This window comes from Prionailurus bengalensis, chromosome B1 (assembly GCF_016509475.1).
Source record: "Prionailurus bengalensis isolate Pbe53 chromosome B1, Fcat_Pben_1.1_paternal_pri, whole genome shotgun sequence".
Taxonomy (NCBI): domain Eukaryota; kingdom Metazoa; phylum Chordata; class Mammalia; order Carnivora; family Felidae; genus Prionailurus; species Prionailurus bengalensis.
In genome coordinates, this window is record NC_057344.1 from 175027406 (window position 1) to 175041116 (window position 13711).

At 47.0% G+C, this 13711-nt stretch overlaps 1 protein-coding gene across 1 annotated transcript in view; it reads right to left on the minus strand.

The window, feature by feature from the left end:
* Window positions 1–5792: 5792 nt before the first annotated feature.
* CB1H4orf19 (chromosome B1 C4orf19 homolog) overlaps window positions 5793–13711 on the minus strand; it is a 45807-nt gene continuing 37888 nt past the window's right edge. The window contains exons 3-4 of the mRNA XM_043572806.1: window positions 9337–9390; window positions 5793–8300 (exon numbers count right to left, since the gene is read on the minus strand). Of these exons, the coding sequence (XP_043428741.1) occupies window positions 7373–8300; window positions 9337–9368 (960 nt within the window). The 5' untranslated portion in view covers window positions 9369–9390 and the 3' untranslated portion in view covers window positions 5793–7372. The remainder of the gene's footprint in view (window positions 8301–9336; window positions 9391–13711) is intronic.

Below are 13711 nucleotides of genomic sequence, written 5' to 3' on the forward strand. Positions count from 1 at the left end.
GAGATGATCGTTCATGATGTAGGCAGAAAAGGATTTACTCAGTTTAGAAACTGTCTAAAATTATTAGAAGTGGTTGGAGCATCTGGCTGGCTCAGGCGGTAGAGCATACAAGTCTTGATCTCGGGGGTTGTAAGTTTGAGCCCCCACATTGCGCGTAGAGATTACTCACAAAAATAAAAGAAAATCTTAAAAAAAAAAAAAAAAGCAAAAACAAGTGGTTCACAGCAAAGTGTTGGGTGTTACAAAGAAAGGGTGGTCGGTGTGAGATGACGTGCACTGGGTAATAAAATCACATCTAACGTTTATTACTCACTTCATGCTGATAAAGTGGAAGCACTTTATCTCAACGTAAGTCTCATTAGGGCCCAGAGGGAGACAAACTGATGACAGGAATCTCAACACACATTGTACTGGCCGCTCATGAGGCAGACATGCAGGGCCATGGGTCCATCTCATACTTTGTAGGATAAGAAGCTTGTGGTCCTATGATCATTTAAAAACAAGTATCATTGACAGTAGACAGTCTTAGAGACTGTAATTTATTAAGGCCTTGGCTAATTTTTCAATTCTTTATTAAAATCTTCCTCAGAACCAGAAAATAACCTTTCTTGAGCAACCGGCAATCCATATAATTTTACTTTTTCGAAATGGCATTGTCTTTCTCTCCACCATTTTGTTTGAAAGTTCCCTCACTTTTCAGATCTCAGATTCATTTCATTGCTGTGATTGTTGTGTTCCTTGAGATCATGGAGACCAAAGGCTTTGTTTTCCTAGAAATTTCATATTTTGATTTAGCCTTTTGTTTGTTCGTTTGACGGCAACATGGCTGTCTCCACAAGGAGGCTGTATTTTGTATTCCTTAAAAGGACCAGCTTGTTCAATCGATTCAGTTGAGATTCTGTGTGACCATGGATGAATTATACAGCTTTTTGAGCCTCCATTTCCTCATCTGTGAAATGGGGGATAATCATACCTCCAACTCATGAGGTCATGGTGGACCTAAACACGATGATGCATACGCGGATCTTAGATTGGACTGAATGCTTAATAAATGGTCATTTTGAAAAAAAGTTAAGCCATATTTGCACCTATAAAAAACCAATACCTGTAACTTGATGGCTCCCATAAATCAGCACTGAATAGGATTTCTGTATCAATAATTGTATGATTTGGCAAATTATTTTGAAATGGTGTCTTTGCTGATAAACTTTCCTTGATATGAATTTTTTTCTCTATAACATTTTAAATACTGTAACACTCCTTGGTTTGTCTCCCGGCTAATGGCTGAGGTCAGGAAGATCTGAGAGCCTATGATCGTGTGGCTTTGTAAATGGATAATTTAAAACTTTGGATTCCTTTCTAAGCATTGAAATTTAAGACAGGGAGAGCACGTTCATTAATGGGAAGAGACCAACAACCCTCTTTGGCCTGTGAGATTGTCCTTTTTTATATAAGTGCCAAGGTTTACATGCGCCATTATCCACAGCTTTAGGACTATTTTGGGGGAATGGGAAAGGGTGAGTAGGAGCTGAAAATGAAATTATTTTTGTGATGTTTCTTAAAGTTGGTAACTGATGTCAAGAGAAAATGTTATGGTTCTGCTTTCCAAATAGTGAGATCCTGACAAAACAAATACTCTAATTGGCCTGTCCCCCAGCTGGCTTGCTCATATTGGTTGGGAGCGTATAGTTTTGATAAGGTAGATGAGTAAAATACTTTGTCCGCTTTCTGACCTCTAGGTCATATTTTACCCTAGTTTTATATTAACTACTCCAAAATGCTTAAAAGCAGAAAATACAGAATTTCCTACAAAATCAGGCTCAAAAGGTGAGGACGAATGGTAGCAGATGAGTGGTATTGATGGTGTATGTTTTCACATCTGCTTTGTATGGCTGAGTGTGCATTCTAGGTGTGTGATCATATGCATGTGTATGCTGTATATATTGTCAAAAATCTTACTCCAATTTTGTCTATTTACAAAGTGTTTTTACAGATAGTTCATTTGGGCTTCTAAATCAGTGGTTTTCAAAGTGGATTTTACATAACCCAGGGGTATGGGAAGAAAATATTAAAACTTGGATAGTTAGGGCACCTGGGGGACTCAGATGGTTGAGCGTCTGACTCTTGATTTCGGCTCAGGTCATGATCCCAGGGTCGTGGGATCATGGTCATGACCCTAGGGTTGAGCCCTGTGTTGGGTTCCTTGCTGAGTGTGGAACCTGCTTGGGATTCTCTCTCTCCCTCTCTCTCTCTCTCTCTCTCTCTCTCTCTTTCTCTCTCTCTGCCCCCTCCTCTGTTTGCACACACACTCTCTCTAAAAAAAAAAAAAAAAAAAAACCCAAACCCAAACCAAAAAAAAAAACTTTTATATTTAATTGTTATCCCATCTTAATATTGCTTTGTCCTGACCGTAGATTTAATTGTAAATGTGCTCCTATTAGGGGTATGAGCGCAAACTTTTTTTACTGGCAACTGCTGCAAGATCAAGAAGATGTGGCAGTTCCTAGTATATAGTCTTAGTGCTTCTCCATGTGTGGCTGGAAAGTCACCCGCATCAACCTATACATATGCCAGGTCCCCACCCAAGACCTACTGAGTTCAAATCTCTGGGAGGTAAGACTCAGAAATCGGCTGTTTGGAAACAAGCACACTGAAAATTGGAGAGTGTCTGCTTTCAACTTGGGAGGTAGGAGTCACTCCCATTTTACAGATGGGGAAACTGAGGCTCCGGAAAGTCAAGAAATTTAAACCCAACGTCATACAGCGAGCAAGAGGCGTGGGCTGATTCCACCCCCATTTTTTTAGGATTACAGGGGTGCATGAGTGCTTGGTACCTGCCACATGATCATAACCTCTGAGACCTGGAGGTCATGATGCATGGCTGCAGGTGGTTAACTGAAGAGCCGACCCCCATGGGCTTTCTCCATCTCTAGAAGCCAAGAGAAAAGTGACATCTGAGTCTTGTTATACAAATACACATCCTTTCTTTCTCCCTCAGGATTTTAAAGATTAGGTTCAAAATGAGTGAAAAATGTGGTCAGCCAAGTTTCCCATTGCTTCGTCCCAAACATTGGTTTTCTTGAGGCTTTGTTCTCAATTTGGAATTAAGGTCCTCAGAGTAACACGGCCTCGTTCGAGAGACCGAACCTTCTCTGGCTGTTCAAATTCTACTCTCTGCCTGCCTTTCCCGAGACCACTGTAAAGGCCCGTTGTTCAAACAGAGCAGGACAGTCTGAGAATGAAAAGCATGAATAAATGCCAGTTCTCTTCTCTCAAACTGATATGGACTTGTTCTTCCACGACCCTGCATTTATACCTTTATGACACCTGTCACCATCTCCTAATTAGCATCCAGAGTCTCAGCTGTGTGAGGTCTCCTCAACTATAGTGTGAGGAGTTTTTGTGGGTTCACCCGCCCCCCCCCCAATAATGTGTTGAGTCCTCACCTTACGCCACAGGCTATCCTAGATCGAGGCAAAAGGCACTTGTTCGTGGGGCACCCGGGCAGCTCAATCAGTTAAGCATCCAACTTCAGCTCAGGTCATGATCTCGCGGTTTGTGAGTCTGAGCCCCACGTTGGGCTCTGTGCTGACAGCTCAGAGCCTGGAGCCCGCATCAGATTGTCTCCCCCTTTCTCTGCCCCTCCCATGCTCGTGCTCTGTCTCTGTCTCTCAATAATGAACAAACGTGAAAAAAAATTTTTTTTAAAGGCACTTGTTAAGAGTTGCTTTAGTTGAAAAAAAATTGCTAGCAGTCGACTCCAGGCAACTGATTTAATGTGGCAGGTGAGAATCATCTGGAATCAGCATATGTAATCGGTGCGCCTCAAGTGTTGTTTCTTCAAGTGGCCAAGAGGGCTTGGAAGGTCAGACTGTTCACAGATGTCTACTATAATCTCATGTGTTGGAGAAACTGACAAATTTAGTATACAAATGTGCGACATATTTTTCCCACATATTCACAGGAAAAGCATTTACCATGAAAAACAAATGTCAGCTTGTCTCTGTTTAATTATCACTAGTTCCCAAGTAGAGGATTTGAAAATAACTGAGGTTTACTTTGGAGTTAAAAATAAACAAACAGAAAGCAAGAATTTCCACATTTTCATCTGAAAGTCTAAGTAAGTCCAAGACTGGAGGCTTGGTTCCTGTGACCACACAGGCAAAACTAAGGGAGTCAGATCTTTGCTCACACACTGGGATTTTGTGCCTCCTTTATTCTTCCGAGGGTCTCCTGCTTGCAGATGCTGATGGAAAACTTAGGAAGAGTGAGTCTTATCCTTTGGGTCAGAGGCAGAGTGAAGCAGAAAGGGAGAAATGGCGTCTGGCCAGCAGTTGCTGAGTGTGGACAAATGGGCGTGTGTTAAGCAACCTCAAATTCTCTTTGTTCCTTTGAAGGTCGGGTTTGACAGTTATAACAACTTGCTACTAATGGCCTTGGAAACCAGAGGAAAAATATCTACTTTCATATTTATATGACAGTTCAACTTCTGCCAGTAAAGAACGTGTATGTGCGTATACACATATATACACATACATGTAATATAGTAATAATCTTATATCACAATCACAGTCGAGGTTTAACGTGGTGAATACCTACAGGACGCAGTTTGCTAAGTTCACGGAAGACCAGGATGTCCACTCCTGACCACAGCCAGTGCCTCACGTTCAGGGTGCTTTGGCGCTTTGGGGGCGTTCAGAATATTTGAAAAGTTCACTATTGGCAAGCATCACGTTTCTGATGGGGGGTGCACCCGACTGCAGAAAGAAGACACGCTACACGGGGTGGGACGCTTAATCAGTTGCTAGATAACCCGGTGGATGAAGCTACAGTCTGGAATTTCTTTTCATTCTTTAGATTCTGACTTCCTCTGACATCCTTTGGTAGAGCCTGGATGTGGGGTTAGACAAAAGGAGCCACGATAGCTTTAAAAACAAACAAACGTAAAAAACAAAACAAAACAAAACAAACCTTGAACACCTTGGCCATCTGCGAACCTTTTTGAAGCAGTTATTCGCACAAAAAAGAATCTTTAAAACTTAGGAGAACTGCTGATCATGATGAATATGCGGCCGTCTCAGGATGTAAAATCGTGCACACGTTCCAAGTGCAGGAGTGGGTTTCTGTGCAAGGTACAGAGACCTGTCTGCACTAACTCCTCACCTTACCCTCTTTCTGTCTGAATTTCCTTCTTTCCTTCTTCTGTTTTAGAGACAGCAGGGGAAGTCGAGATGCCCGTAGCTGTCCAGTCCTGCTTCCACCGGACCAAAGGTTGAATCCCCTTTGGGGTTATACTGAATGTAAAATACGGCCTTTCGACCTTTAGCAAACTGGCTCTATTCTGAGCTCTATTCTGAGGCTGTAAGCTGACCACCTCAACGCTCAATGTCTCAGCGTGGAGCCCAACGCGGGGCTTGAACTCACGACCCTGAGACCAAGACCTGAGCTGAGATCAAGAGACGGACACTTAACTGAGCCACCCCAGCGCCCCTTCCTTTATTCTTTTTTCTGCGTGGAAAGCAAATGTAATGGTTGGACTACACAGTGATCTTGAGAAGGAAGCCAAGATGATAGGAGCACTGGTTGCTGACAGAATGGGACACTCTAGCACCCTGGACTGCTACTTCCGGCCTCTTTTTACACAAGAGGTAAATACGTCTCTATTGTATAAGCCATTTATCACATGCAGCCGAATCTAATCCCAACAGACACACTTGGGGAACTGAAGGACTCACTCTCAAATATGAAGCATTGGGTGTACGAAGTACAATAACACACACACACAACGCATGTAACAAGGACAACAGTTTCTATTTTAGGGGCTCTGTGTGACCTTCTAGGTAGAGATGGTATGTCCCCAAACAAACCCAGGGTAATGTATGCCTGTTAAGCATTTGTCAGGGTGCCGTCCTTAAAGATGCTGGGAAATCATGTTTTCTATTAAATAATTACCAATACGCGGTGATGACATTACAGACATTTCAGTTGTGAGGACATAAAGCCATTTTTAAAGGATTTGTTTTTAGCTAATAAGACTTATCATTTTATTGAGTGCGTCTTCTGTGCCAGGCACTGTGATAAACACCTGCATCATCTCGTTTAATCTCTACAAACACACACCATTATTACTCTGACTTAACAGATGGGAAAGGAGTAGGGATCAATTACTTGTCTAAGGTCGCATGGCAAAGCTGGAAACCAGACCAAGGTCAGTCGGATTTCAGAGCCTGTGTTATGAAATGCCATCCTAAAGCTCTTCTGGGTTCCCATTTCTCTAGATGGACTTGACCGTGCTTTAAATTCTCCACTGGGCCACGTCAGAACGGCAGTTCTCGTTCCTATAAATTACAAGGCGGAAATGCAGAGGGGGCTGTTGTTCGTCCTTAAGGGGAGATCGGCGCGTGCGGTCACGCTGTCACGTGTTTCCACGGCAGGGACAGCCAGCCAAAGCCGTTCTCAGCAAACTGACTTGCTCTCCTCCTCACCTGTTAACTTAGTAGTGCAGCTCTTTACATGGAAGCAAACGTCAAGGCTTACTGACACTCAAGGCTGGCACATTAGAACCGCCTTTGAGTTAAGACAGACACACCCACATGTTGTTATGTTTTAATCAGAATCAGACATTAAAGTGGCATAGAACACTCCATCTGATCTCTTCGCTGTTCCCAATCTCATGAATTTACAAGTCAAATGGTCACAAGCAGGTTTAAGAATTATTTTGACCGGCTTCCCCAATCCCAAAGGAGAATAAAAAGTAATAATGTAAAAAAAGTTAAGGTCAAGGTGTCTTCATATCACAGCTAACAACTAACCATTTGTTTACTAGTGGCTTCTGCCCCATCCTGAATGCTGCTGAGCTTAACTGGATATCAAACAAGTGGTTAGTTATTAGTTCCCTGGGAGACCGTCCCTGAAGGTAAGCCACGCTCTGGGGACACACGAGGCACTTTCAGTGGGGGTAGTTACCTTTTCCGGGTTGGGTACAACGTCTGGCTCTCAGAAGCGAGACAGTGAATTTACCAACAGAACATTCTGTGATTATGCACTCTTGGGATTCAGCACTGGGATTTCCGAGCGTTCTCGGAGGAGGGTTTGTGGGTTGATGAGCAGGCTGTTTAATTTCTGCCTGTGCTGTGGGCACCGGCGCATCGTCCCCTCTCATTTTTATTCCGGCCTCCTGAGTGACACCCCGTCTACACAGCGGGGCTTCCGATACTTCGCAACAAGCGGCCTGGCCGCAGGCACTGCCAATCGCCAGAACGGACGCTGCTGCAAACAGTCGGCGAGGCTGCCCGTTAAGGCTGCACGACGTCAGCTGCGCGCAAGGAGCACGCGCACCGCGCATGCGCGGCGCGACACCTGCTCGGGGGCCCTAATCTGCCTCGTCCGCGTCTTCTCCTGCGGTGGCCGCTTCCAAAGCCGCAAGGGCTTCGGCCACCGCCGCGTCCTCGTCCACCGCATCCCCATTCCCGTCTGCGGTGGAGCCGGGCGCATCCTCCCACCCAGTTCTCGAATCGACCCCGGGCACGGCCTGAGCAGCGTCCTCTTCTTTGAAGCCGACACTTAGGGCTTCTGTTGCCACGGCCTCATTTAAGGAATCCCAGCTTCTCTTCAAGGGGAAGGGCATATTCAAGCCGTGTCCCCCGGCCCTGGGGTGAAGGCCCTCCGGGGGTCCCTCCTCAGGGTGGCTCTCGGGAAGACCGTCCTTTTCTTCCCAGTCAACTGTGTCTCCAGCCGAGCCCCGAAGGGGAGGGTAATCCGGGGCCGGCATCTGGAAGTCGTGGTCTTGTACTTCCAAGGCAGGACCTTCTGCCCTGAGAGCAGCTCTGGGGTCCCCACTTTGGACGACGTGGGTCTCTCGCAGGGCCGGCAGCAGCACACTGTCCCGTCTGCCGGGGCCCCCGCCTTCCCGGAAGGGTGCAGTCGGGGGGGCGCTGTTGGCGGTACTGAGGCAGGAGCCCCTCTCGCCCTGGTGGGGCCCACGGTCCCCAGTGGGCTGCGGGGGGGCGGCGGGGCCGATGCCGTTGACGGCACTGCCAGCCTTGTCCGCGCAGGGTCCCCCCAGCGTGTCCCCCAGAGGGGGCGATCCCGGGGTAGGCCAGCGGGGCTCCTGCCCGCTGCCAGCTCTGCCCCTGCTGGCCGTCCTCTTCAGGCCCTCGCTCTGCAGCTCGTTTTGATGCCCCGGGACTTGGCTGCCCTGTTTGCCTTTCCATTTACCAGCGCCCCCTTCATCCACCTTGCAGCTGTTCACCTCGTTGACGTAGCCAGAGGAGGGCACTTGAACTGGATCGAAGAGATAGCTGGCGGCGACAAGAATGAAGATCAGTCAGTTAGACATTAACTACGGTTATTCACGAATCCCTCTAGGAATAGCTTCCATTATCAACACTCTATGCTTCTACTTTCTGCTTCCTTCTACCATTCCTGTTAATTTCTGCGATTATTCCGTGAAGCCTCTGTGTATGTCTAAACCAAATAGATCTAGTTGGTATAAACCTGTTTTACCACTGGAAATAGGTCTCAGGAAGAGATCTAAGAGACCACAGAACAGGGTGCAAAGTGGTTGATGGAATTAAAAACAACCAAAAAGTAAATAAATGTCCAATAACAGGGGAATAGGTGGTTAAACACTGATGGCACATCCCCTCCACAGAATAGTATGCAGTCATTAACACGATAAATAAATATGAAGTCTGGACTAGCACGGAAGACACTTACAACAAATATTTATGATAATAAATAGTTTTCGAATCACGCCCTACCATCACACTGTGAGTACAATGGAATAAAACTTATACACACACGTATGAATAAATGGATGTAGGTGTATAGCTGTAGATGGAGAACTGGAATAACCAAAAAAGTGCTATTTGTTAAGGGAGCAAATTAGTTAACTTCTTCCCCTTTATTTTGTGTGGAGTTCTAGTCAGGTTATCCAAATTTTCCTGAAATAGAATCTGGACAGAATTAAAACCCTGTATGTGACTGGGGTGATTTATTTTCAGTGATGCCAGGTCAGGCATCATCTCTGCAACCCCAGCTTGTCTTTGCATTGAAGGTCTCTGGAGAATTGCAAGGTCCACCCAAACCAAATTCCGTCTCAGAGCACGACAGCATTCCCAATGTGCTCGGAGCAGTGAGCAACAACAACAAAAAAGTTTAAATCTGGGCCACATGTCCTCTGAAATGATATCCGAGCAGCTCCAAATGCATAATTTCTTGGCAATGCTGGTCATGCTTGAGGTCGGATAAATGCGGCGAACCCATGCGGGGTCTTTAGGGGGGCCTCCACGGTAGCCCCAAAGTCCTCCACTCAGGGTACTTTTCCAACTTTACCTTTGTATCATTTTACAGCACTTGCACCCCATCTGGATGACTTTTTGTTACCATCTGGAAAAGAGAGAAAGGACAGAACATAGTGAATGACATCTGAACAGGAACTAAGTTTGCTCTTTCCTTCCCAGATACTCCAAGTTGGGAGGGTCACAATTTTTGGCAAAAGCAGAACACGTGAGGCAGGGAGACCACGGTTACCGGGAACACCTTCACGTTTCTAAAATCACCAATTCAGAGTTCTCAAACATTTACCGACGCTCGTCTCTGTGCCAGGCCCTTTCCCCATCCCGGGGCGATAGGTAGGTTGTCTCCATTTGGTGAAGGAGGAAACACAGGCTGAAGAGTGCTAGGGAGAGACCTTTGGGATTGAAAAGGATCCTTGCCATTTCCACATCAATCAATGGCCTTATGCTGGGGACTCTGGAGCCTAACCAGGGCGCAGCCATTGTGCTGTTCCAGGGGGCGGGGGTATAAGAGAGGACTCCTTACCAGGGGATTAGCTACTCAAGTATGAAAGGACATCTGGGTTGGGGCGCCTGGGTGGCTCAGTGGGTTAAACGTCTGACTTCTGCTCAGGTCATGATCTTGCAGTTTGTGAGTTCAAGCCCCGTGTGGGGCTCTGTGCTGACAGCTCAGAGCCTGGAGCCTGCTCCCGATTCTGGGTCTCCCTCGCTCTCTGCCCCTCCCCCACACATGCTTGCTCTCTCTCAAAAATAAATAAACATTAAAACATTTTTTTCAATCATTAAAAAGAAAGGGGCATCTGGGTAAGGTGGCCGACCTGCATGCTCCACAACACAGACCCAAGGAGGTGACGGCTGTGGTCATCATTCCAAGCTTTACGGGACTAATCGGCATCTGTTGCGCCCCTCCCGTGACTGGCCAACCCGGGCAATGGCCCAGGGGCTCCACTCTTGCAGCTCAAGGACATGGCCCTTGGGGCGCCCTGGCAGCAGATGGGTTCAGCTGCTTCTTTTCTCCTACCTGCCCCTTCCCAAGTTTCGTGTTTCCTGATGCGTGCTCTCCCACTGAAATCTTCCCTTCACGTGGAACTCACCGGGTTGTTCTGATCTCTCTTCTGAAGATCCTAAAAACTCGTGTGGGAGAATCTCTAAATCATTTCCCTTTTCTAATAGGAACAACCTTTAAAGTGACAAACCAGTAAGAGAATCTACAGCCCCAGTCCCTCCATCTCCGTAAGACGTGCTCACGAGGAAGAGGGAGAGATCATTCACTGTTGGCGGTGTCGCTGCCTCCCTGGCCTGTCTTCTGTCTTCCTTCAATTGTAATTGAACTCCCAGGATGCCACTACAGAAACCTTTACCCACACGGAAAATGACCGGTGCTCTTTAAGAGGTTATGGACTGGCAGGTTATGGGTTTATACCGATAAATAAAGTCTACAAACAACCTCCTATGGGAGGGCTGAAAAATGGTCTCCAAAAGATATCCCCAACCTAATCTCTGGAATTTGCATGTAACAAAGAAACAAAAAAGGTCTTTGCAGATGTGATTACAGATTCGAGATGGGGAGATTTACTTGTATTATATGGTTCAGAGCCCAGCTCTGCTTCTTACTTGGCTGTATGACTTTGGGCCTCGGCTATTTCATCTGTAAATGGGGATAATGGTATGTCTACCGTATGGTGTCGTTGGGGATTATATAATATTCACAATAAGCATATACTTATTACTCAGACCTGTTTGGACATAGCACGTTAAAAAAAATTTCTCTTTCCTTTCCTTCCTTTCTTCCCTTCCCTTCCCCTTCTTCCTCCCTCCCTCCCTCCCTCCCTCCCTCTCTCTCCTTTCTTCTTTCCTTCCTTCTTTTCTTTCTCTTTTTCTTTCCTTCCTTCCTTCCTTCCTTCCTTCCTTCCTTCCTTCCTTCCTTCTTTCACATATGAGCAGGGAAGAGACAGAGAAGGAGAGAGAGAATCCCAAGCAGGCTCCACACTGTCAGCTCAAACCCATGAACCATGAGATCATGACCTGAGCCAAAATCAAGAGTTGGACACTTAACCAACTGAAGCACCCAGGAGCCCCGACATGTTAAAAAAAAAAAAAGTATGGAGGCCTTGCACCTAAGAAAGATGTAATGTAGTTGCCACAACATACACACAGGAACAAAAGCATTGTGAACACCAAGTAATACTTGTTTTCTGGGTTAAGGGCCAAATGGTATATTTCTATTAACTGTGGCACCAACTGAAAGTCAAGTGCCACAAAACCCGAGTGCCACAAAGGTTCCTCAGAGGGAGAAATCATTGGGAGCTTGGCCAGCGGTCAGTGTGCACAACCACTTACTGTTTCAAAGCACTCTCCGTTAAATGATCCCATGTCCAGAGCCCAGAATTTTGTTCCCAGCCTCTGCTCCCACTTACGCCTGTTTTCTGCTAGCAATTCATAAATCAGCTGGAAAAACAGGACCAAGAAACAAGGACGATGTGCACCTCCCCCCCCCCCATTAACCCCTCTCCTCCACCCTTCCCTCCCGCCATCCTGCTCTAAAACTCTGCCCCTCTACATGCTTGCAGTACCTTTATTTATCTTGGACTCTGTTTAAAAGCACAGAAGGATAGGAGGGAAAAAAAAAAGTCAAAGGAAAGAAAAATCTGGTTTTGAGGTTTTTGAGAGGACGGACTGTGGGCCATCATAATGTAATTGAAGCCATGGTGATCACTGTAAAATATCTGGTCGGTCAACTTTAGGACGGCAAGTTAAGAGGCATAGCAGGGGAAGGTTTCAGGAAGGAAGGAAGGAAGGGAAGAAGGAAGGAGGGAGGGAGGGAAGGAAGGAAGGAAGAAAGGAAGGAAGGAAGGGAGGGAGGAAGAAAAAGGGAAGGAAGGGAAAAAGGAAGGAAGGAAGGAAGGGAAGAAGGAAGGAGGGAGGGAGGGAAGGAAGGAAGGAAGGAAGGAAGGAAGGAAGGGAAGAAGGAAGGAGGGAGGGAGGGAAGGAAGGAAGGAAGGAAGGAAGGAAGAAAAAGGGAAGGAGGAAGGAAGGAAGGAAGGAAAGAAGGGAGGAAGAAGGGAGGAAGGAAGGAAGGAAGGAAGAAAAAGAGAAGGAAGGGAAGAAGGAAGGAAGGAAGGAAGGGAAAAAAGGAGGAAGGAAGGAAGGAAGGGAAGAAAGGAGGAAGGAAGGAAGGAAGGAAGGGAGGGAGGAAGGAAGGAAGGGAGGAAGAAGGGAGGAAGGAAGAGAGGAAGAAAAAGGGAAGGAAGGGATGAAGGAAGGAAGGAAGGAAGGAAGGAAGGAAGGAAGGAAGGGAGGAAGGAAGGGAAGAAGGAAGGGAAGAAGGGAGGAAGAAGGGAAGAAGGAAGGAAGGAAGGAAGGAAGGAAGGAAGGAAGGAAGGAAGGAAGGGGAGGGAGGGAGGAAGCTAGGAAGCGTCAGCCTTGAGCCACACCTTGTGTTCCCAGCGTCTCAGAGGCTGAGTCTCAGAGGCTGACGGGACCCTGGGGAACCCTGGCCCAGCCACAGTCCCCACCCTGTGCCGCTGTGGCCAGGGCCACGTGAGCAACACATTCTGCCCTGAAATGACTGCGGAGCTTTAACAGGCCAACTGGAGAGCCACCACTTCCCTGTTTCTTATAGAATTGGTAAGTCATCTGTGGCTTTAGGCTCCCCTCCTCCTCCCCCAGAAAAACCACAGGATCTATATTTTCCTTCAGAGCCAGGTAATAGAAAGGATGTTGTAAAGGTTTTCCCCTTTCAGGATCAAGTTTCTGGTTTGGCTTCTCAGCCCAGCCCCCACTGGCCTTTGGGGCACAGCACCCGGGTTTCTGCCTGGCCTGGTCCCTCACCTGAGGGCCCTGCTCCGGGCCTCTCCCGCCTCTCTCTGCCAGTGGAGACAGCCTCTTCCTGGCCACAGGCTCTGCCTTCTCCCACCTGCCCGGAGTTTTCCCTCCCCAGGGACATTCCTTCTCTCACTGAGGTGGCTCCAGTGTCCACGGCTGTGTGACTGCGTGACTGCTGGCGGAAAGGGTGGGGACTAATGTATTCACATCCAACCTCTGCCTGCCCATATCCACGACTTCTTTCCTTCTATGAGGATTCCTAATGTCAAATTCAACTTATTCCTCTTTTCATATGTCACTTTAGTGTCCACATCTTGCTTTTGGCAAGGAGCTCTCCCATTTCCAAGAGCGAAAAGGAAATACTCCTTGTCCAGTGTGACACCTGGACATGGGGACAGGGGAGGGTGGGGTACATGCTCTTAATTAACACCTTCACGAGGGGCAGTCTACCTGCCTTCTCCCTGCTCCCCCGCCCCACTTGGACAATGGCTAGCTTGGAGGTTAGAACTCGGCTGTCAGGTGCCTCGTATTACTTAGTAGAATCAAAATTTGCTTTGTCTTTGGAGTATAAATATCAGTCGAGAGGC